The sequence below is a fragment of the Thunnus albacares genome, chromosome 13 (genome assembly GCF_914725855.1).
Source record: "Thunnus albacares chromosome 13, fThuAlb1.1, whole genome shotgun sequence".
Lineage (NCBI taxonomy): Eukaryota > Metazoa > Chordata > Actinopteri > Scombriformes > Scombridae > Thunnus > Thunnus albacares.
The window spans coordinates 9740522-9764973 of record NC_058118.1 but is presented as its reverse complement, the minus strand read 5'-3'; the positions used below and the strand labels follow the sequence as shown (position 1 = coordinate 9764973).

The 24452-nt window shown below is 39.4% G+C and overlaps 1 protein-coding gene across 1 annotated transcript; it reads left to right on the top strand.

Moving 5' to 3' along the window:
- Positions 1-1615: 1615 nt before the first annotated feature.
- On the top strand, positions 1616-11820 carry nufip2 (nuclear FMR1 interacting protein 2). Its single transcript, XM_044370005.1, has 4 exons — positions 1616-2027; positions 3729-5429; positions 5612-5644; positions 6386-11820. The coding sequence occupies exons 1-4, from the start codon at positions 1880-1882 to the stop codon at positions 6436-6438; spliced, it is 1935 nt and encodes a 644-aa protein (XP_044225940.1). The 5' UTR covers positions 1616-1879; the 3' UTR covers positions 6439-11820.
- The last annotated feature ends 12632 nt before the right edge of the window (positions 11821-24452 follow it).

Genomic DNA, 24452 nt, shown 5'->3' with positions numbered 1-24452 from the left:
AATTACGGATTTGTCCAGATTTTTGTGGAAATAACTTTATAAATATCTAATATGATAATTACTCTTAATTTATTTTCTTTTTGAGGCTGTGAAGTGTTGCAGGCTCTGCCTGTACTATGGCTACCACCCAGTGAGAGTGTATTGCTCTAATCAAGCTCAAAAGCTAGTAGTGTGCATTTATCCTTTGTTTGACTTGTCAGACAATTAAGCCAGATGCACACATTAAATCATAGGGTGATTTCCACTTACTTAATAATGTCAGAGGACATAATCGTAGTAATGGTAGCCTGGCCCTGACAGACATCTTAATTGGGGGGCAGTTAAGGGAGCAAAATATTGTTTAAATGACATTTAAAGGATGGAAGAAGGGATGGCATTGAGGAAATACAAAGCAATAGAAAGATTCCACACAAGATATTTAATCCCATGATTACTATACTCTGCCCACTGCTCCATCCAAACACTTACTGAGGATAACTGATGAGACGCATTCTTGATCAATTCATCCTATTTATGTTTTGCAGTTATGGAATTCTTTAAGAATAAGAAATACTTTATTAATCTTGAGGGAAATTTAAGTGTCAGAACAGCACCATCCAGCCACATCACACACAACAATAGAATAAAATAAAATAGTTCAATAGTAAAATAGAAAAGGTTATTATTATACATTGTGCAGTAATTATATATACATAGTATATAATAAAATGAGAGTAGTGAAATAGGTTAAAAAAAAAAGTTATTATCCATTGTGCAATTATTATATACATAGTATATAATGAAATATTCGAAAAAATAAAATAAATAATAGTGATATCCTGCAGTGCTGGGCAATACGTGGATATTATATTGATATTGTGATATAAGACTAGATCGTCTTAGATTCTGAATACTGTAATATCGTCATATGGCATAAGTGTTGTCTTTTTCTGGTTTTAAAGGCTGCATTACAGTAAAATGATGTTTTATTATTTGTCTTTACCTGCTTAGTCATTATGTCCACATTACTGATGACTACTTATAAAAAATCTAATTGTGTAAATATTTTGTGAAAGCACCAATCGTAATCCCTGTAATATTTTGGCAATATCGATATCAAGGTATTTGGTCAAAAATATTGTGATATTTGATTTTGTCCATATCACCCAGCCCTAATATCAAGTTTTGTTTTTTTTTGTTTTTTATTTTTTGTTTTTTTGTTTTTGTGGATGTTGGCAGATAGAGGGGGGGTTGCAGCAGAATAAAACCCATATTATTTTAATATAATGTGGCATTTGTGATGGGATATAAAAACGAAAAAGACAAGCATATAATAAAAAATATCACAATACACAGGAAAATGGCATAAGCTCAAGTTGAAGTAAGCACTCGACACGACGTGTGGTAAAACAAAACGCTCCCAGATGAATTAGGAGTGTTTGAGGACAGGGGTGTTGTATTTGCAGTGAGTTGGTTTTCCATTTTGGGAGAGAGGGGATCATGGTCTCCCCGGGACCCTCAAACCAACAAAGTGTGTCACCGGCTGGAGACGTGGCAGCGCCTCCGGTCATATGATTTTACTTCATACACGAACCCCACCCCGTTATTGCCCACCCTGGAAATGTGTTAATAACACAACGCTGAAATGACTGGTTTCATCCTCTACGAGATTTTAAAAACTCCTGCAAAATACCCCCCTGCACAACTCTGCACAAACACCAGACAGAGTATATAGTGGCGGTGACCACCCAAAACAGTGCCATTTTTAGACGTTTACTGCTGACGTTTACAGCGGCTTCAAATAGCTTCCGTTTCACTCTGGTAGTGATTGGACTGTTCTGTACTTACCCAGGGAGAGCGAACACATAGTGGTTGAACAAGTCCGACAATCCACACTTCAATGGAGGAACAGCCCAAAGATCGGGCACAAGACAGGCAATATCACCACCACGGAGAGGACAGAAACTCTATTCAACGTACAACCTGTCTAAACAATGATCAGAGCCACTTCCAGCGCCAGCATCAGGAAACGCAGACGAAGAAAACAGGTTGGGCCATCCGGGAAAAGTTAGCTAACGTTTGGCTAGCCTTAGTCAGCTAATGTCAACGAGCCGACTAGCCGTTTGCTAACTAATGTTATCTCCAGCGTGATTGAGGGCTTTATAATGATTAATTCAAACTACATGCTGTTGCTCGTACTAATTTCAGTGGAGCTACAGCGGGTGAGCAGCTAACTGAGCAGGCCGACAGTTGGGGGGAGAAACCAGCCGTTAACTTAACGTTAGCCAGTCGGCTAGCTGACGCTGCGTGACAGTTGTCGCTGGTGGTGCTTTGACATATCGGGGATTGACCTTGTGCGCCGGTTTCACCAATTTTTCCTCTGCAAATGCAACTAAATCATTTTTTAAAACCGCCCGTAGTGTCATCGTGTGCTGCGAACGTACTAACTGTTACATGTGCATGGCTGTTTCGCCGCCAGTAGTTGCAGATGTGTGTAATTCATTTCAGCATGCTTGTGTCCAGTTCAGGAAAAACGAGCCGGCTCCCGAGCTGCCATTTCCTGTCGGCCATGTTACAACATCCCTGCGAGCTAATGCTATAGTTATATGGCTGGTTAGGGGGTTTTTTTGTACAGCCACGGTACTTTGTCGTCCATTTGCCTACTTGGGTTGCTGCTAGTGTGCGGTAGCTATCTTGTGGCACACCCAGCTACCGGTGCCAGGATGTGTTAACGCCTAACAAGCTGCTGGTTAGTTGACATTAGCTAACGCTAGCCATCCCCTGACAGGCCTGTTGCATGTTTTTCCAGTCAACATGAAGCCACGCAGCAACTAGATGGCCATTTGATAAAAAACATATTTTGCTGCGGCTGAACAGACACTGTAACCATCGTCGCTACGTTTGCTTACAGCTGTAGTGACATGTTTGTTTGCTATGAAGTGAGAAACTGTCCCCGCTGTGTGCAGAAGCTTGTGTGAGTGTGTCTACAGACATGAGGGGCAGCACCATTGAATGGGAAGCCCCACGTTGACACAGCACTTCCCATGCCTCCATGCAATGCATAGACCTATTTATGGTTCACTGCCAGTCAAATGTATTTCACAAATGCTGCTGTGAACCATCCAACAAGGCTATTTAATGTCATATCAGATATTCTCAAGATAGTTAATCAGCCAACAGTCCAGCATGCATATGACAGTTGTGAATCATATCACATGTTTATAACCACCCACTCAGCTGATCCCAGAATGGAGATACTGTAGTTAGGGCAACACCATGAGCATAAACTAGCAGTAGTATAATATTTTCTCCTATGATTAGATACTTGTCCTGTCTGTCTCACTGTTTAGGATACAAGTTGATGGACAATATTAACTGACATTTGATAACTATGTTAACTATGAACAGAATAAATTGATTCCTTTCAAACTTGTTTTTGGGGTTTGCAAATGAAACAGCAGTTTAATTCTACGTGGATAGCAGAGACATTTTTAATGCTTGATGCGTCTTTATCGTTTTTCAGGCTCTATGACTTCATGGTCCTGCTTTGCTTATCATTGCATCATGGATACAATACCAAACCTTTTACATAGTACCCCAGAATATTTTATGTAAAATCCTTGGATAAATATATTTACCGTAGGGGGTAGGGAAGGGAAGGGAGGGGAGGGAAGGGAGGGGCATTGTTCTGGCAGTCGGAGCAGTGTTTCTATTATTGCAGTATAAACTGATTTTGTTTCCCCTTTCAGGCAATAAAAAAGTAAACACCAGTGAAGAGGAGGGGGAGAAGAATACACATCTGTCTGATACTGTTGGCATGTCGCATCCCCCCAACAGCAATAGTAACAGACACATAAGTAATACAAATGTGAAGCAGAAGTCGACGCAAAAGCTGTACACGACTGTTCCAAAAGTGAGCAGCAAAGGATTGGACCATAAGAAGAATATGGACCTTAAAAATGACAAGGAAAAGGCCTTGGATTTGAATAATCATGAGGGCCAGCCTTTGGATAAGAAAGACTCTGTGTTGCTTCAAAATGGCGTTGATTTTGGAAACTGTGGCTTAATTACAAATGGCTATTCTAGCAAGGACAATGATGGCAGTGGCTCCGAAGGTGGATATACTACTCCGAAGAAACGCAAGGCCAGATGTAACAACGTCAAGAACACTGATAATGTGATAAGAGAAAAGGAGACAGACATGCAGCAGGGCAACACTACACAGGAGCCTGGGGCTTTTAATCTTGAGACAACTGAGAAGGGAGTGACTTCCAGACTTGATGGCTTTAGAGCCGCCCATAAAGTCGAAGCTCAGTCAGCAGCTAGACGGGCTGTTGCCTCAGATGCTTCAGTGGGTGAATCTCAGAGGAAAAACTCTGATGGAAAAACAGTTGGCACCTTTGGTAAAAAGACTGAGGAAAGGCACAAAGCCAAGCTTTCCTCACCTTCAAAAGAGGACTCATGGACTTTGTTCAAGCCCCCTCCAGTATTTCCTGTGGACAATAGCAGTGCTAAAATTGTTCCCAAGATCAGTTATGCAAGTAAAGTAAAAGAGAACCTCAACAAAGTAGCTCAAGGTGGAGGTGAGGCACTGCCTCCACCAGTGAGACTGTCACAGGTCCCTATGTCTGCTATGAAAACTATCACCTCAGCTAGCTTTACTAATGGTCCTGTTTCTGGAAATGGAAACGGCTGCCCATCAGTGGGTACTTTCTTTGCTCCTGCTGCTAGTAGTATTCCACCAGCCCCACCTATCCCAAGTGGCGAGAATGTAGCATCACCTTTGGAAAGTAACTGTAGCTCTACAACCAGTCCTGTAGATGGAGAAGCATATGAGCTTAGAAAGTGTACTCTTTTAATTTACCCTTTAAATATGCAACCTGTGCTCCCTAGTGCTCGTCACCTTGACCCACCGGCTGCTCAGACAAATCAGAAAGCCTTGGTAGACATCTTCCAGAATCCGTGGGGGCTTTCCTTCATCAATGAGCCCAATTTGCGGCCAGAGGGAGGAAGTGGCCAGGTGCCCGCAGAGGACAAGACTACTGTGGTCACACCTCAAAGCGATAGTCAGGCTGTCGCAGCCAAGGCTGCCCAGCCCTGCTTTGAAGCTAGCCCGTCTTTCTTACAGCCAGGCACGTTGGCTCAAGACCCCGAGAAAAGGACTTGCGTCCCTTGCGATGCGTCTAATGCTTGTTCTCCTGCTTGTGTGATGAGTGAGGAGGAGGACAAGCTGCAGCCATGTGGCCAGGAAAAGACAAAAGCTGAGGCTAAGAGTGCAGGTTCTGCTGTGTCTGCCCCCAGTAAAGACAACGGTGCTAAGCCTGCACAGGGCCAGATAACCACAGTGTTGTTTGGCTCATCTAAAGAACAGGCCCACTCTAAAGACATTGGCAGAAGGTGTAGCTCGGGGTCCTTTGATGTTAAAGCTGCTGTCACTTATCACACTAAAGGTAACTTTGATTAATGATCTACTCAATTTATCAAATTATTTGTATAACAGTTAAGCTCTGTCAAGTCTCCAGAGAGACCAATTGATGAAACAGTAAGTTAAAAAAAATCTGCATTGCATTTCCTGAAAGTGTGTTTCACGATCTATGAATACTAAACTAACATGTTTTTTTTCCCTCATCAGAAATGGAATTCATTTACAACTTGCAAAAACAAGGTAAACTAAAGTTGTTACTTTTTCTCTATTTATTGTTACATACGGGTCACTTCACATGGTTCATAATGGTGGGAGATCCTCAGAGCCGGACCAGCAGTCATATTCATAAATGTGCAGCACTAGTTCACAAGCACATCAGTGTTTTGGTCGTGATCCAAAAGGAATGCAGTTGTGGAGAAACAGAAGAGCTTTTTTGTTTGTTTCTCACTTCAATTAAATTAAAATGACTGAGTGTGACTTACTGCTAATGGATGGTCCTCTGGTGGTACAGTCATTAGCCCAATGATGTTTGGGGCTACATTCACTAAATATCCAACCACAAGCTAGTCACACGATACCCCAGGGCTGGGCGTGGTAAATACTCGTGCCAATACCATAACTACTTTTGTCGATACGTGTTTTTTGTTTTTTACTTAAAGAAAAGAAGCCAAAGTTCTCAAATGTTATACACTGTCTAAACAAAAGTAGTTAAAACTGGCAACATTTTGATTTTAAATCAGAAACTATCTGATTCGAGATCTAGTAAAAAAAAGAATATTTTTCCATATTGAGGTTAATTACTACGATGGATACCATAATCTACTGTAAATTCTTGAGGCTAATACATTTGCTAGTTTTGCAGCTGAGTTTTGTAATGCATTATGTGCATCTATTTCAGTCACAAATATCTTTACGTCATTGAGACTGATATCATGTTAAATAATCTAACCCTGTGCCTCCTGTTCTCTCCCTCTGCTCTAGATCCAAAAAGAGTAGTGGTTTATGATGTGACCAAGGATGGACCTGATCAGTGAGGTAGATGGTCTACAGTACTTACCTACTTCTCTTCTGGGTGCTGCGGTTATCTGCCTTGGAAATCATAAATCCTGTCGGATAGATAAAGTGACAACTGTGAAAACATTGATAGTTTAGCATGACAGATTTTCCTTGGAATCTCGGGTGGAATAACAGACTTTGTTGGGGGCATCAGACAAAAAAAAAAAAACACACTTACACATACACACACACACACACTCTGGAGGGATGTTAAAGGAGTGGATTGGTGCCTCTTCAATGTGATGAATGGACACTTGCAACTTTTGGGCTGTGACAGTCATTTCACGGCTCCGTAGGGATGATGTTCGGGAGTTCAACAAAAAGAAGGTGTCATAAACTGCACCTGCTAAGCCTTTATCCTGTTGAACTGTGGCAGCCGTCGGTCTAACTATGGGATGCCTCAGTCATTTTCTTTCTTCACGCATTCAAATGAGTTCATTGTAGATATGTTAGACGTTATACATACACATCTGTGTGCAAGCTTGAATTCATCGTGAACGAAAGGAGAACACACTTTTGAAAAGAATGCCTTGAAGTCGTGGAATAAAGATCTTCGGAGTCCTGTTAAACTGTAAGTTAAGTGGAAGCTCGTAGGTAAGGCCCCCCCCCACCCCCCCATCCAGGAAGGGAGAACCTTGTCTTAAATCCGTAGGGGCAAAATCAAGAGCCCAGAAATAAAATGCTTGTTGTTTTTTTTTTTTGTTTGTTTTTTTTCTTTTTATACTGTTTTCGTCTGACCTAACGCGAGTGTTATCTGCACTGCAGTACGACCCCAGAGCACAGGTACAGAAGTGCCCAATTTGAAGGAAAGCCACGCCCCTTCATTACATAGTTTATTACAGGTGTGTGAAAGATATTAAAACCAGGTCTCCGTTAAATCTCAAAAAGCTTTTCATACATTTCATGTAGATTGTTATGAGGTCAGCACAGACTGTTCTTCAATTCAGATTCATTTACCTGCTAAAATATGAATCCTATGTTTAGGAGTAAACTGAGTGACTAACTGTAAAGCAAGACATGGCTTCCAATAAGGTCTTTGTGCTCTTTGTTCAAGCAGCAAGGCTCAAGATGTCCGTACAGATTATTTTGCCTGCATTTCTGTTGAAAGGAAAAAAAAAAAAAGGTTCAATTCCTCTTGTCAAAGGAACGTGTGTTGCATTTTTACAACTTTGTTTTGTTTTGTTTTGTTTTCTGACTCAGCATTTTTACTTTTCTGTCATATGGCATTTTATTTCTTGCATGTTTACTGGTGGAAAATGAATGAGTCAGACGTCACTGTTCATCGCCACACAAAGATAACAGAAACACAACAATCGCAATACTAATCTAGGGTCCCCGACTAGCCACTTTGTCAAACTGTGTTGAAATGTGAAGATGAGTTGTACTATTATGTTTGTGTTGTGGGTAACATTTTGCAAATCAGTGTGCAATAACACCGTGTGATCCATACAGTGTGTGAAATGGGTTATATGGAGCTACAGAAATCATCACCCAAGATGCTGGTGCGGCCTGCAGTTCATTTTGTTCGTTCACAAAAAAAAAAAATGTTAAAGGTGTGTTTTTATTTCCATTTGTTGCACAAACCCCTTTTTGCAAACTTTCACGTGGTCGGTGCAAAACAAGCTCACGGTGAAAGATCTAATTAAGTCTAGGGAGCCCAAATTTAGCTAACTGCTAACTGGCCAGCTGTGACATCACTTTCTTTACCATCTCCAAATCAGGATTGGTTTATTCAACATAACGAAGGAAACTCCGGGTTTCTTTTCTCTAGAAGATATGATTTGGTTAATGTGTGGATTAATAGCACTTTATGTAAACTAATTGCTTTTATCTTTTAATTACTAGAGAGATCTATATGTACTGACAAGAAATACTCCTTGAAAGAATGGCTCTGGGCTGTTACTTTTCAGAAAAAAAAAATAAGTTGATAAATACAGAATTATTAAATGTAACTCAGGTAGTGTTGATAAAGCCATGACTATGTTAAATATTGTTTTTTGCCAAACGGCCCCTGTCATGTTCTCAAATTGGAATTGAAGTCTTATTATAGAGTCTCATATGTTTGTGACTAAACACCAAATAATTAGTTTTGAGGAAACTGTTGTGGCATGCAAGGTGCTGTCATTGATCATTTTGGGCTCTAAACATATGACGTTTCCTGTTTATTATCACCCTCTTTTTAAAAAAAAAAACAAACAAAAAAAAAGCACATTGCTCCATGCGCTGTTTTCTCTGTAAGCTAGACTGTAACCTTCTTGCAATCTGTAAATGGTTCATTTTCTCCCTCATGTGTTCATAGTGAAGCACCTCTTGATTTATAATTTCTGAACGTCAGGTGGGGTAGCTACAATCCGGGCATGAGCTTTTCAAGTACACTTCTTTCCACTGTGTCCTGATTAGGCAGCGCTGCAGCGTGCACTCGTACGCAGAGAGGGAACGTCGTAACTGCAGCCGTGTTTTGTTTTTTTTTTTTTGTTCTTTTTTTTTTTTTTTTTAATTTTGTTTGTGTGTGTGTGTTTGTGTATACAAGTTGTCTTGACATTTTAACTTTCTGTGTCTAATCTCAGCTGTCTGGTATTTTTAAAATGCTTTGTTTTGGCTTCCATTGTGCATCATGTGACTGATGAGTGAATCATCAGATGCTGCCGTCTGAATGAGAACAGTTGTGCCGTATCTGGTCGATGAGGAAGCAAGGTCGTTTGAGGGGATGTTAGACTGACGGTGTGGGTGTGTGTGTGTATGTGTGGGTGTGTGTGTGTGTGTGTGTGTGTGTGTGTGTGTGTGTGTCTGAGCTTGTGGAAATTGACATTTAATCCGGCATAAAGTTTCACAAAACTCTCAATTTAATTTCCTCCAATTGCCCATAATCCATAGACAAAGTGACATAATCAGGTTCCCATATGGTGAATGCCAAATCAAGGCTGAAAGTGTTATCAGCGGGCAGTGATGCATCTTTAGGCTTCTAAATGTAAAACAGGGTGATCAAAACGAGTAGTAAGAGATGTTACTGTAGTCTTACGATGAATACCTTTTTGTCTTTGTTTTTTTTTTTTTATTATTTTGTCTTGTATTATTAAGAGGATGGTCCTGGTACAGGGAAATGAGATCTATCCTCCTACCCCGAGGCTCCTCTTTCAAGCACTTAATACAGCAAAAGGCTATGTTGAATATGCATTTATAAAGAGTAAAACTATTAGCATTGTAGCCTGCAAACCAAAAACAGGTTCTTGAAGCTGAGTATATGGTAAATCAGTGATTGGGGAGGGGGAGGGGGAGGGGGAGGGGGAGGGGGGGGGGTTTGAGTGACTGACTCTCGGTGTGCTTCGCGTTGAGAAAGAAAAAAGCCTGATCATGTGGAGTTTATGTCTCCACCCCTCAGGATGTGCAATCACCTCAAGGATGCTGATGCAGGCTTCCAGGCTGCGAGTGACGAGTTCGGCCTCGTCGTTTTGTGGGTGTGTGTGTGTGTGTGCGTGTGTGTGTGTGTGTGTGTGTGTAGCGAGTTCTTCCTATTATATGCAAGTTCCTTGTATATTTCAACCCCCTCCCCCTGTTGTTTCATGTTCAGGTGCCTGTGTGAGAAAAAAAAAAACAAACTTTTACAGCAATTTTGATTGTTTAAAATCTGCTTCCAGCATATATCCGTGCCATTTTTGTTCTTTTTTTTTTTTCTTTTTTTTTTGTAACATTTGCAATGCTGTTTAAGTTTTCTTACAGCTAATCCTAATTTCTTCTGTTTAAGTGACATGGACGCAGCTGAAAGCGACGAGCATTTTATGTTTTGTTTTGTTTTGGTTGTTTTTTTGTTTTTTTTTTAGTAGGTTTTGAAATTTTCATTGGCTTGTGTAAAGAATTGTGTGACCTAAAGCCAAAATCAGTTTGAATGGGACGGATGACAACTGCTTGCTGGTTTATACTGATGGCAGTCCATTGTCAAGTTAATGTCTGAAGTAGCACATAATTAATTTGAACTGATTTAACAAATTAATATTTTAACATATGTTTTAAAAAAAAAAAAAACGTTTTTATTTTTGTTTATGTTTTGAATTATAACCTAATTTATCCATAGATGCACAAGTAGGATGAGACTAAAAGGAATAAATGATACAGAGAATCACGATGTCTCCACTTTTTGAGTTATAGATGATTTAGTTATTGATTAAGGCTGATGTAGACCTATCTCCCCCCCCCCCCCCCCCCCCCCCCCCCCCCCCATCCCCTCCCCCCCCCAATGTTAATATATTTGAAGTTGCTCTTTTCCAGCAGATTTTATACAAATTACTTTAACGTGTTTCTTCAAATAGTTGTGATGGAGTAATGAGCATTGAAATACACTGCATCCAGAGTTCCTCTTAATATATTTTTTATTTGTAGTGTTGTTGATCATGTTGTGAGGGGGAGGGAGGTATTAACGTGCAGTTCAACAACTCTGAATCTGCTTTCGCCAAAGGTACACTACTCAGATATTCAGCTACTGAATGCAGACGCAAGGGGGGCAGGGGGATGTTGTTGTTGATGATGATGATGATGATGATGATGATGATGTCATAACCAGCTTCCTGACATCGCGCTGGGTTTGGAGGAGTTTCTAGTGAAGAGAAGTCACTACTGTAGCAGCTGAATGTCACGTTGAGCGTGTTATACGATGTGTGTGTGTGAGAGAGGAGAAATCTAAAAGATAAAACACCGAAAGTGCTGCTTCTTCATCCAGTAATCAATAGTCTGTAATGGGAAATGCTGGACTTGGTGTTTGTGGTTGACTTTAAAAAAAAAAAAAAAAAAAAAACTGTCCCTCCTTTTAAACTGTCATTGCCTCTTGTGGAAATGTTTTAATTTAGGGGGCTATTTTTGTTTTTTTTGTTTTTTTTTTTTGTTTTATCAATGACACCTGAGAGGTACAGTGTTTCTGATCCCACGCAAGGAGTCAAGTAAACGGGCAACATGTGTCTTTGCAGGATTCTGTACCAACGGTCATGAAAAGAGGTGATGTGTTGTGCCGAGTCATCTTTGTTTTGTTTCTCTGTGTCATCTCAAATGGCTGTTGTGCTTGTTGATGCTTTTTTTTTTTTTTTCTTCGTCTGCTCCTCCTTCTATCACTTTTACACCTCTTGCCCCCCCTAAAATATGAGGCAATAGTGTTTCTTTCTCAAATGTCTTACAGGTTGACATTTAAGTTTTTAAGTGAGCAGTCTGGTTATTTAATTTTTGTTTTGAATTTAACAAGTGTCACATTACAATGTTCTTTTTTTTTTTCAAAGCATGATAATAACCCTCAAATTCCAAACAATGTAATAGATTCAATAAAAAAAAAAAAACCTCCAGTGTTCACAATTTTAGTTTCCATTAAAATGTCAAATTTTCATGAAGAATTCAGTGTTTTTTATGTGTCTCTGTTACTGATATTCCTGCTGTCTGATGTTGGTTGTGCTGGGAAAGTTGTCACATGCTTGCAGCACAGTGATCTCACCGATTCTCTTCATCTACCGACAGCGTGTTGGCAGCTGTGGCAAATCATCTTTATAACGTGTATTACTTCCAATAAGTGGAATAACATAAATCTCTTACATTCACACATTTAGCTCAGGGCAGAAATGAGCTGCAAGGCAGAAGGTGAACACTCGTTTTTCGTGTACACTTCTGTGCACCGTTAGCACCTTTTCCCAGATATACTGTCTAATAATGTAAGTATAATAAGTATTTAAGAACACAAAAATAACAAAGTCTTCAAGAAAAAAGCCTCAAGATCAAGTAATAAAGCAGGAGCCACCTTAAGACCTGCATCATATTGGTTGATATTGTGCTTGAGCAGTGCATATTTCCAAATAGATTTTTCAATTAAGTTAGTACAAACCGCTTTAGACATACATGCCTGGGGCTTTTTAGGGCTCTGGAGTTCTGGGGCCCTGGGGCAGTTACACTCATTGCCTGGTTGGTAATTCAGCCCTGACATTTATGATTATCAATGATAAATATGTAACAGTAGAATCTTAACTATGCAAAGAGGAGCTCGTGTTGCATACTAATTTCTTTAGTGTCTTCATTTTTAATTTGGCAGGAAGTGTGGTTTCAAAAGACATAATGTCAAACATAACCCAGATCATTTGTCGGGTCTCACTGAGGAAAATGTTTGGGTAGTGCTGGGCAGTAGTGGAAGAAGTATTCAGATCCTTTACTTAAGTAAAATCACCAATACAGCGATGTAAAATTACTCCATTACAAGTAAAAGTCCTGCATGAAAAGTCCCTCATAAGTAAAAGTAGATAAGTATTAGCAGCAAATTGTATTGCAGTAAAAGTAGCGGTTTGGTCCCTCTGACTGATATAGTATTACATATGACATCATTAGATTATTAACACTGAAGCATCAGTGTTAGAGTAGCATGTTACTGTTGTAGCTGCTGGAGGTGGAGCTAGTTTCAACTACTTTAAACTAGCTAACTGTATATCAGTTAGCTAGTTTAGTCCAACATAGGGGTCAGGCCCCTCCAAAGGGTCACCAGATAAATCTGAGGGGTTGTGAGATGGTTAATGGGAGAGGAAAGAAGAAAAAACAAAGTTCTGATTCACTAGTGTTTTTAGTTTTTGGACTGTGGACTGCGGTTTTTGCTTTGTTTTGTGACATTTTTAATATATAATTGTATCTCTTTTGAGGTTGAACAGTTAAAATGAAACCATGTGAGAAATTTAGAGGGAAAAATCATTTGGTGGAGCTGTTAACAACTCATAGACATCTGAAATGTGACCCCGACAAGCCAAAAAGGTTGTAAACCACTGGTTTCATCTTTAACAATGTATTGTATGTTAAAAGCTTGTTAATTTTCCATTGTGTCAAATTTTCATTATTCATGTACAGAAAGTACAATATTTCCCTCTGAAATGTAGTGGAGTGGACATATAAGGTAGCATAAAATGAAAATACTCAAGTAAAGTACAAGTACCTGAAAATTGTACTTAACTTGAGTAAACGTACTTAATTACTTTCCACCACTGGTGGTGAGATTTCATTGCTTTGGCATTTTATGATCATCTAGAATAAACAACACTAAACTCAAATCAGATTTAGCCCATAAATGCAGCTTCTCTGGAAAAAAAAAGTTACTCAACTAATCAAAAAGTCATAAATAATGTTTTTGGTCACAAACAGCAACAAAAATTACACTTCAGACCGCACACATCTGTTTGCTGGCAGTCCTCTCTGCTTTTGACAGCATATGTTAGAAGATGTTCCCGCTCAGTGATGGATGTGTTCATAGTCACTTTGTGTTCAGACAGGCTGCTGGAGCAAGGACAGCATTAGTAAAAGCCATGTGGTCGTAGTGAGCTCAGCTTGATCAAAAGGCGTTGAGGGAGCTGCATCATCACTGAGCAGAGGTGCTGATTGTTGTTCAAAAGCGCCCCCTTGTGGATAAAAGATTAGCATACTGGCTGAATCACTACAAAGCTGAAGAGACGTCGGTTTAATCATCATAAGCAGAAGCCTTATAACTCAATTCTGATTGAATCTGCTCCAACAACTGCTTCAAATATTTAAAAAGTTACAAGTTCTTAAGTTTAAAAAATATGCTATTAGTAGTATTTGAAAATAAATTGCAGTATTAAGTTAAATTCAACATTAACTTTGGCGTAGATCATATGTAGATGTTTTTACCATATTTCTAATGTATCTAAATGGATTAATCTGATGAGTTTCATGTTTATTTTATTGCTTCCTTTGATTTAGGACTGTCGTGTACTGAATTCAAACATCACCCACTTCTTTCACTTTAAACCTGAAATGTTTTTGGCAACTAGTAGGGGGTTAAATCTTTGAGTATCTTGAGTACTGTGATGACACTGCAGGTGGTGTATTTTCACCACACACACGTCTACGCACATGTTTCCAGTCTGTCCATGGGATTGAACCTGTGTTTACTGCCACCCCCCTCAATTTTACCTTGATTACTCCGTACTTCATGGAGGCCACATGGGGTTTGGTGGTTAGTGTGCTGGCACTTAGAGAGATTGTCCGAGGTGCTGGAAGGTCACTAAAAGGTTTGATCTTTGTGTCAACAATTCATCTCTGCTGAGGTGTTTCTGAACAAGATGCTGAACTCCTTGTCCCTCCAGGACTGCTGCAAAAAGAACGAGCAGGGTGACAAGCAAAGACAACAATGTCCTTAAAGAGGTACAGAGGTGCCCCAGAATAAAAACTACTAAATGTTGTTTAACTGCCACCAGGATGTTTATCCGCATCTGCTGAATTTGTCTGAAAAGTCCCTGCTTCTGTGGTATATATGAAAAATTCAGGACATGAACTTCCGCTCCAACACCAATACCAAAGTTACAATGATATAAACCTTTTAAAAACTACATGTAATTTAGTCAATTTCGCTTTGACAGATTTATTTCAATATTCGAGCTCCAAGCAGCTTTGTTTCCACTGTTAGTTAAAATGACATCCTGTAAACCTTGAAAGTTGATTGAATATTGATATTTATACATATAGATACATATAGTACTGTACTGTAAGATATCAGTTTGAGACAACTTTGTGTTCACTGTCTTTGAGTTTGAAATACAAATTAGTCACATGACCATATCTAGTCTGACTCCATCCTTCAGTATTTTAGTGGCCATCTCTTCCTGACCCGTCATGTGTAGGCTATACTTATGGGCCATCATTCTCCATCTGTGACATAGATCCATTACTGCGTTTATGATAGTAACCATGACGGAGAAAACTGAAGCAACATGCACAGTAAACAGTAAAGAAGATTCTCCAAAACCAATGCAGGAGAAAATATCTACTTAAATATAATTAAGTGACAAAAAAGTACAAGAAATCATTTGAAATAATTAAAAACAAAAACAAAAACATTGGATCTCTATTTAATCATTCTCTGCTCTCAAGCAAACACATAAAGTACAGACCCATCAGAGATATTATATAGAAAATGTTAAAAATTAAATGGTTAGCTCAAATAAAGTCTATATAACTTTATTTTGATCCACAGTATGAAGGGATCTCATGGAAAATACATTTACATTCTTTGAATCAGTCATTTCACACTTGCTGTATGGCACAGAATGTCGAATGTATCAGTTTCTCTAAATCTGTGTGTAACTGTGCATCTATTATCAGGCCTGATGTTTGTGCGACATTGTTCAATAATCCGTGGTTTTATTCCTCTGCGGCTTCTGGTTTGGTTTTATAAGTCACAGTGGCAGAAACATGATATGACATTTCTCAGGTCAAGAATTGTTTTATAGAAGAGTTTTTCTATTGAAAGCCCTCACACATTTTGATGAGTCCTTACATGCTGTTCATTCTTAACAGGGACAGAAACCAGGAGCAGTGTATCATCTGAGTGCATCTCCTGCTTTCTGGTATGAATATATCAGCTCTGACCAGATTGTCCCTGACATTTAGTGATCTGTGACGATCACCATAAACCATAAATCATCAAATGTCAGCGTCAGAGTTTGCAACTTTTCTGCTCTGTACATCATAGTTCAGAGAACAAATACTGCACATCCGGTCCTAGTGTTCGCCCTCAGCCTTAAACACTGAACCCTCACTGGCTTTAATTAACATCACCTGCGTGCTCAGCGAAAATGTGCGAGTGCAGGAAGGTACAAGGGCTCAAAATGCTTTACAAGGAATGGAGCAGGAGGTTGTGAAATCACAATGTACCAGGGGTTCATGTTTCAGAGTTAAGTCAATAAAGTGGAGTGTTAAAAGTTCAGTCTACAATGTATGAATCTATACTCAAGAAACACACATCTTCCTATTATTCTGGTATGCTTTCAGGATGTCCAGCAGGGAATTCAGAGCTGCATCATGTAAATGATTTAATTTTATATGGGAAAGATACATAGACAAATGTATAATATAATTTATTTTTGGAACATTTCCCAGAAGTGAGTTTCATGTGCACCGAAAATATGTTCCTCTGGCCGACCTCTGCACTGAATTCAGTCCAACTAGGACCTGAAGAAGAAATCCATTAAACAAGCATTAATACAAGATTTTAATTGACTCTGGTTTATGAACAAATAGCTTCATTAGCCTCAGCTGTACTTTGTGTTTAGTGCTAACTTTCTGAAATAAAATGTTGAACAAGCTAAACATTATACCTGCATCATGTTGTCATTGTGAGCATGTTAGCATTTAGCTAAAGCACTGCTCTGCCTATAAGTACAGTCAGAGTGTAAAGAGGTGTCTGTATACTGTTAGACTTGTTTTTACACCAGCTCTGTTGACTCCATGTTATTCTGAACATGGATATATTTTGTAAGTAATAGCCTATTATTTTTCAAATCAATCGTACATTTTACAAAGCAAAAAATAAGTAGCAGGTGACTGTACAAATTCTAGTGTAGGAAGAAAAGGTATTTAAAATCAGTGTATTCTCACAAGTCCATAATGAGACAAATAACTTGAGATTTCACAAAAATCAACTAATATCTGATAAAAACCTTTGCATGACAGTGTCCAGCAGGGTGTGCAGATATAATGTTGTATGGGAAAGTTACTTCATTTTTGGAACATTTCCCAGAGGTGACTTTCACTTGCAAAGATATCTTCCTCTGACCGACCTCTGCACTGAATTCAGGTGAGATACCAACTAGGATGCCACCTAGAGTATAAATACTTTAAACAAATGCAAGAATTAATACAATTAATTGATTGTATGGTATTGATTTTAATTTGTCCAGTACTCTGGTTTATGATGAAATATCTTCATCAGCTTCAGCTATACTTTGCATTTAGTGGTAATTAGTAAATGTACATATAAGATGGTGAACATGTTAGACATTATACCTGCTAAACATGTTGGCAGGCTGAAGTTAGCATTTAGCGTGGCTGCTATTGTGAAGACATTTTTTCAGTAAGTAGTATTATTTTTTAATTAGATGATACATTTTACAAACCAAAAAAGTAAGTATAGGTGACTTTCCAAAAATTAGTGTGGGAAGAAAAGTTATTTGTAAGAAAACAAACCCCAAGATGAAACACCTGTAACTTTGATCAAACCACAAAATATCAGCTACTGTATGAAGCTGAACAACATGACAGATTTATATTGTTCCTGCAATGTAAACAGACCATTTTACTGTGAACTACAAAGCAGTGTTGAGGAGGAGATACATGCGTGAATCCTTATTATGGCTCACTGGAATCCACAGGTCACAGCGTCTCTTTAGTTCTGCACCAAAGAGATTCATATTTAGATTACTGAAATCACACATGACACAGTCCAGCTGCTATGATGCCACCGAAACTCAAAATATATAAAACAGTGTTGCCTCAAGACCAGGCCAAGTGCAGCTGTCCTGCTGATGATTTCTTTTTGGTCATCAGTAATAATGTCTGTGCAAACTGCTGCATATTGTTTGCTGCTAGGTGGAATTAAGCTTTGTGTGCTGGTGGGCTGCTGTGGAGGAAGGGGGGCATTTTGTGTGATATGGGCCATTGACTGCTTTTCCATAGCTCAGGAACAATAATGAGATTTTTTTTTTCCTGAATATCAGTGCCGCCATTCAGCGCACTGATTGTGTTTATGAAATTGTGCATACATCTCTCAATGCTGCAGCAGGGGAAGGGAAAGCTATTTTCAAAACATTAGCAAATTGTTTTCTGTTATTGTGCAGAGATTGATAAGAGTATGTGTTGTCTAAACACACACACGCACGCAAACACACACACACACACACAAGATAAAAAAACATAAAAAAGCAAAAGCATGCTGCTGTGGCTTGGAGTTGCCTACTGTTCTTTCCAACCACAAAATAGAAAAAAAACATCAACTATATTACTTTTCCTTCATTCTGCCATCAAGCTGTAATTATCTTTGAAATATTATTATTATTTTGGGATAGTGCAATGTAATTTACTATTATGGATCATTTAAGTACTTCTAAACTGCAGTTTATGTGGTTGCTGATATTTATTTTTATTTTATGTCATTATGTATTTGATGTCATGTGTATTATTTTATTGCTGTAATGCTTAACAAATTTCTACTGGTAAGAAAGAGAAATGACCTTGAGCTTGACCTTGCCTCAGAAATCTCTCTCTGCTTCTTTCCGGCATTTTTCTCACAAGCAGATATTGTGAGATTTCACACAGACCACCTTTTATCTGATAAAAACCTTCGCACGACAGTGTTAACCAATGAAAATGCTTTTGTTCTATTCATGCATGATAAGTCACAGCTCTCATTAATGTCTTAAGAGGCAGCTAAACTGATTTTTTGAGCTTTTCACAGTGTTGAAAAAGCATGGTAATTGTTGTATCATAACAGCAATACTTTGTAGACACTTTTTAATGATACCACATCACAACTGGATTACACTGCATTGTGATGTGGCTCTTTGTTGACACTGCCTGCTGATATTAGATGTGTTGGGCCCCTTTTAGGCCATTTCTCTGTCTGCGTTTTTAAATTTACCATAAATCCTACAAATACAGCATGAAGGCTGTTAAACTCATCTTTTCAAACAAAATAATTCTGTAGTCTGTATGGCTTTTTTTGGTTTGTGTTTTTTAGTTTAATACAACCAATTAACATGAATTAACTTCAGGCCTTTATTTTTTTATTCCAGAACCAGAAACCATGGATTACCAAAACCATCCGGGATGCCATAAACACACACACTGCAGCCTACAATTTAGGGCTGCAGTCCAGAAACATGGACAATTATAAAACAGCATACAATGTAAGAAGAGCAGTAAAGGAGGCAAAAAGGGGCTACGGGAAGGAAAATGGAACTACAATTCCAGGGGGGCAACCCCACAAGCATGTGGCAAGGTCTAAGAACTGTGACAGATTACAAGCCTGCTCCCTCCTCCTTGTCAAGTGCTGATGCGTCTCTAGCAAGTGAGCTAAACAACTTTTATGCTTGCTTTGAGGCTTTCGGCAGTCAGCAAGCAGAAACAGCTGAAGCAGAGATTAATTGATGGGTGGGTGCACCTTTCACACCGATCACCCTTTCTAAGCATGACGTCAGGAGGGCTTTCAAGCATGTGAACACCAAGAAAGCAGTAGGACCAGACAGTATCAGTGGGCGAGTTCTCAAACCATGTATTGACCAACAATGATATTCAACCTGTACCTGGCTCAGTCTGTCATACCCATGTGGTTCAAGAAGTCCACCATCATTCCTGTACCCATGAAAAAAAGACCAGCCTGCCTGAATGACTACCACCCAATGGCACTCACCTCTGTAGTGATAAAGTGCTTTGAACAGCTGGTCAAGGATTACATCTGCTCCTGACTACCCAGCACATTGGATCCACCACAGTTTGCCTACCATCCCAACTGATCAATGGAAGACACCATAGCAAACATCCTCCACACCACCCTATCCACCCTATCACCCTATCCCAGGCTTGACACAGAGCTCAAGGACCGGGGATTAAACACCTCACTATGCATGTGGATCCTTGACTTCCTGATGGTCAGACCCCAGGTGGTGAGGGTAGGTGGACACAGCTATTCTACCCTCATCCTTAACACTGGAGCACCCCAGGGCTGCGTTTTGGGCCCCCTGCTGTACTCCTTGTACACACACAACTGTGTAGCCACTTTCCACTCTAACATCATCATCAAGTTTGCTGATGATACAGCTGTGGTGGGCCTCATCACAGATAACAATGAAAAGGTCTACCTGTAGGAAGTAGAGGACATGACCCACTGGTGTCAGGACAACAACCTACTCCTGAACGTCAGCAAGACTATGGAGCCGATAGTGGACTTTGGGAAGATGCAGGGAAGGAACTACGCCCCTTTAATATCAACGAGTCTTTGGTGGAGAGAGTGGACAGCTTTAAAAACCTTGGTGTCCACATCACCGAAGGTCTGACCTGGGCGCTGCATGCTGACATAGTGGTGAGAAAGGCAAGACAGAGACTGTTTCAGCTCATATGCTTGAGGGAATTCCGTGTATCCCCTCAAATACTGAGGAATTTCTACCACTGCACTAACAACAGTGTATTGACGGGGAACATCACTGCTTGGTATGGAAACAGCACTGAACAGGGCTGCAAGGCTCTGCAAAGAGTGGTTTGTGCAGCTGAACATACAATAGGCGGTGCTCTACCCTGCCTAAAGGATATTTACACTAGGAGCTGCAAGAATAAGGCTAGGAGAATCATTAAGGATCCCAACCACCCAGATAACAGCCTTTTCTCCCTGCTGCGGTTGGGAATAAGGTATCGGATGCACTCAGAGGCTCAGGAAGAGTCTCTACCCCCCGGCCACTAGGATCCCCCCCAAACACACACACACACACACACACACACACACACACATGCACACGCACACCCCTTCCCCCCAACCCCCTGAAATTTCTCTAGGTAGGTTTTTTTTTTTTTTTTAACTACAGGCTAGAAAATTAGCTTTAAATCTAGAAATTTGCAGCACCTGGATAAGTAATCATTAAGTCATTGGTAATGATCCTATCAACAGTAATACTCTCTCCCCACTTGGCATTTAGGTTGTGTTTTTGCTCTGTCCTCCAGTAATAATTGACACTCTTACCTGCCTCTACAGTCTGCTGCTCACTAGTTTGCTCTAAGGCAGCTATTGATTCTGGAGCATCAGATCCATGAAGACAATGATGATGAACAATGAACAGACAGCTGCATCCTCTGTGATCTGGGCCAAAACTGATGGCCTTTGTAAGCATGTAATGCCTCATCTGGCAGATAATATGAGAGAAGAGAGACACAATATGTGGATTTTCTGAGTCAGTTAGCTCATGGCCTCCTCTGCTTTTCATGCTGTTGGGTACACACAGCTCAGAAGTCTAATCAGTGAGACTGTAATTGCTTTGATTTTAAAAGAAAGTGTATGTTTCTTTTCTATAAGCGGCTGAGTCACCTGTCTGCATTCATTCAACCATGAAACATAAAATGCAGGAGATGAATGTGCAAAGTTCCTTTGGGGTTTTATAGTTTATTTTTGCATTTTACATTAAACTTGTTTATAATTCATTTGTAGTATTTGTTATTTTTCTAAATAAGTAGAAAAAGCAATGACTTTGCCGATACCTTCACCAGGTGGAATGACATTTTGCTAATGTTTAGACCTCATATTAAATCATATTCAACATAATTTACATTAAGGGATTAATGAAACATATCAAAGTAATGAGATTAGAGTAATCGAAGCTCTTGGAGTTTTGAAAGGAAAAATAATTGCATTACAAATATATTTGATTAAATAATTCATAAATATGTACATAATGGTCATATAAATCCTCGTTTATTAACATTATTATTTACAGCTAATTAATTTATCTACAATCTACATGTAAGACTAGTTTAATTTAATCGCCTCAAGATTTTACATGTAATCCAAATGTGCAGTAATTTAAAGCATTAGATTATAATACTCAATTGGAGTTATCTATCAGATTATGTTAAGATTTAATTTTAAAGTCACTCCAGCCATGTTTAAGATTATCTCAAAGATTGCCAGACACCTCTTAGATAATAGGTTATATGAGCTCATGAGGAGTCTTTAAAAAATGATGATTAAGACACAATAAAAGTAATTTGTGGAAGAAACTCAATCCAGCACATACACTCCTGTTTGTTTATCTCCACCTTCTCAGAAACAATCCAGGGACCAGTCTCACATATGAAGCAGTCGGCGTTCTTGGCTCCAGACTATTTGCCATTCCCAGAAGGTCATTTGGTTAATGCACATTTGAGTTTTCATGGACTCTTAACTAGTTTTTAATCAGCAGTTATTAGTGAATTGGAAGGCAGTGCAGGCGCATGACTCTCTGCCGGCGGGAGAGTGCCCATCAATGTCACGTCAATTTCCATGCCAAAGGCTACATTAGGCCTAGAGTCTGGGAGGAAACAGCCACCTGAGTGCCTCATCTCCCCATCCGCAGCAGTCTTCCCATCAACTATTGACTCTATTACACAGCTCTGTCAAAAAAATTTTCCGCTTCAAAAGAGGAGCAACCATTACATGGCTGTGCAGGGAGATAATTTAGTGATGCACATAAAATTAAGTGCATATCCATTGAACATTGCTCATTATTGCACTAGAATTCCGACAATGCCAGGCTTGTGTGAGGATCCTGGATGCTTCCCAACCTTTCATTCCATTCCCATTTTCAAGGTATAAACACAGCTTGATTATTTAGGCTGATGTACTATATAAATAGCTGTCATTTTCATCTATATCTAACCTACCTGTAATTGGCAATTAAACACGCCAGCATCTCAGACTAGCTCTTAATTACCGTTAATAAATGCTGAGGGGCCCTGAGGTGTCCTCGCAGACTGAGGATCGGGGGGTTGTGAGTCTCCCGTAGCATCACCACATCACACCATGAATATGCATGTCAGCCAGGTATTCTTCAGCTCTCCTCTGCTGTTCACACTGACACACACGGAGGTGGCAGCAGACCGCCTCTTGAACTTCTTCATTACACCTCCACAGCGGCCGCGGCGTCGTTGCCATGATGCATCCTCGCAGTGGCATTTCTGCACATTGTGGCTTGTTGTTTGTGTTTGCCAGGAGCTGTCACATTCAGCCTGTTAGCACTGGCCCATGGGAAATTTACACAGAGCCGCAGGTATGTGGTGAGGCCATCAGATGAGCTGGTGACACGCTGCTCTGTGCACACACATGTTTGGCAAAGTTTATGTGTATGTGTATCGCTGTATGTACGCTGCCAGTCACAAGTTTTTCACCAAGCTGGATTTGAGTGTTTTTGGTTAAATCTCAAGCAACAGAGGTAAAAGTTTTGCAAGTGTTTATGGCCTTTATCTATCACTATAATTAAGCAGCTGTAACACAATGTACTAATTTCCACCACTGACCTGAATCCTTGTTTTTAAGGGCTTGTGAGTGTCGAGCTCTCTGATCATAATGGCACTTTTAATTAGCACTTAATTAAAGGCAGGTGGATTGGAAAGGTCAACCAGTTAGGTCTGTAAGTTAAAAACACAGACAGGGCCGAGTATTGACTGTTTGATGAATTTGTCTGCTAATTACAGAGACCAGGATCAGCAAAAACTCCAGTCAAATCTGCTCTAGGTTATTTCTAATGAAGTCACATACATTTTAAAACCCAGTTAAACATATTATTTTTTATATATTTACATTTTCCAAAGTGTGCTTACAATAATTTGACATCTGTATCGCTTGGGATCACATCAAAACATTTATATTTTCTAATTTTAGAGTTAATGTACAGTGAATTTAAAACAGTAACAGATTTAACAGCAACAAAAAAAAAAAAGAAAAAAAGAAAAGTACCTGGCCTCCAAAAGCATTTGATGGACAATATATGTGTATGAAGACATGTGCTATACTTACTCTGTTTACATCATGGTGTGTGTGTTTGACATGTGAATGCACATACCTTTATAACCGCGTTCCACACTCTTCTGTCAGAGAACAAACTCAAAAGCAGCCTCAGAATTCCTGAAATCCAGACTGTCAATCAAATCATCATTATAAAATAGAATTCATTACACAAACACAAGATGCTAAAATGACTGCAGTGTGATCTAAACTTCTAGTGCGGCGGCTCTGAAAAACAGAGCTGGGAACAGTATTGATCTCAGGCAGAATTATAGATCACCTTGTCTGAATGAGTGATGAAGCTGTCGGACTGTTGGTCTCACCTGATAAGCGCCCACATTAAAAACCCTGATCCTTGAATTTCAATGCAAAAGTAACATTATCTTTAGCAATCATGATCTATCACACTAAACATATTAATTCTCAGGAGAACATTCATTTGATAATTATTATTATGCCTGATACGGAGTCACATTTGAGGAAAAAGTCATTGTTTAGGTGAGGCAGCAGAAATGATTTTTTCAGCAGCTCATTCGCCTCAGAAAATGACTCAAAATCAGATTTTGGTTTCTGGCATCTGAAATGAAATTCTCCATTTCAAGAAAAAGCATAACTAATCCCATTGTGACAAACACATCAAAGGTAAATCTTATTACTTTGTGTGTTTGTGTGTGT

Excerpts from the sequence above, each read along its gene's own strand:
- nufip2 (XM_044370005.1), top strand. The coding sequence starts at position 1,880 with ATGGAGGAACAGCCCAAAGATCGGGCACAAGACAGGCAATATCACCAC. Across the intron at positions 5,430-5,611 it reads TGTCACTTATCACACTAAAG|AAATGGAATTCATTTACAAC; the intron begins GTAACTTTGATT and ends TTCCCTCATCAG. Across the intron at positions 5,645-6,385 it reads TTACAACTTGCAAAAACAAG|ATCCAAAAAGAGTAGTGGTT; the intron begins GTAAACTAAAGT and ends CCTCTGCTCTAG.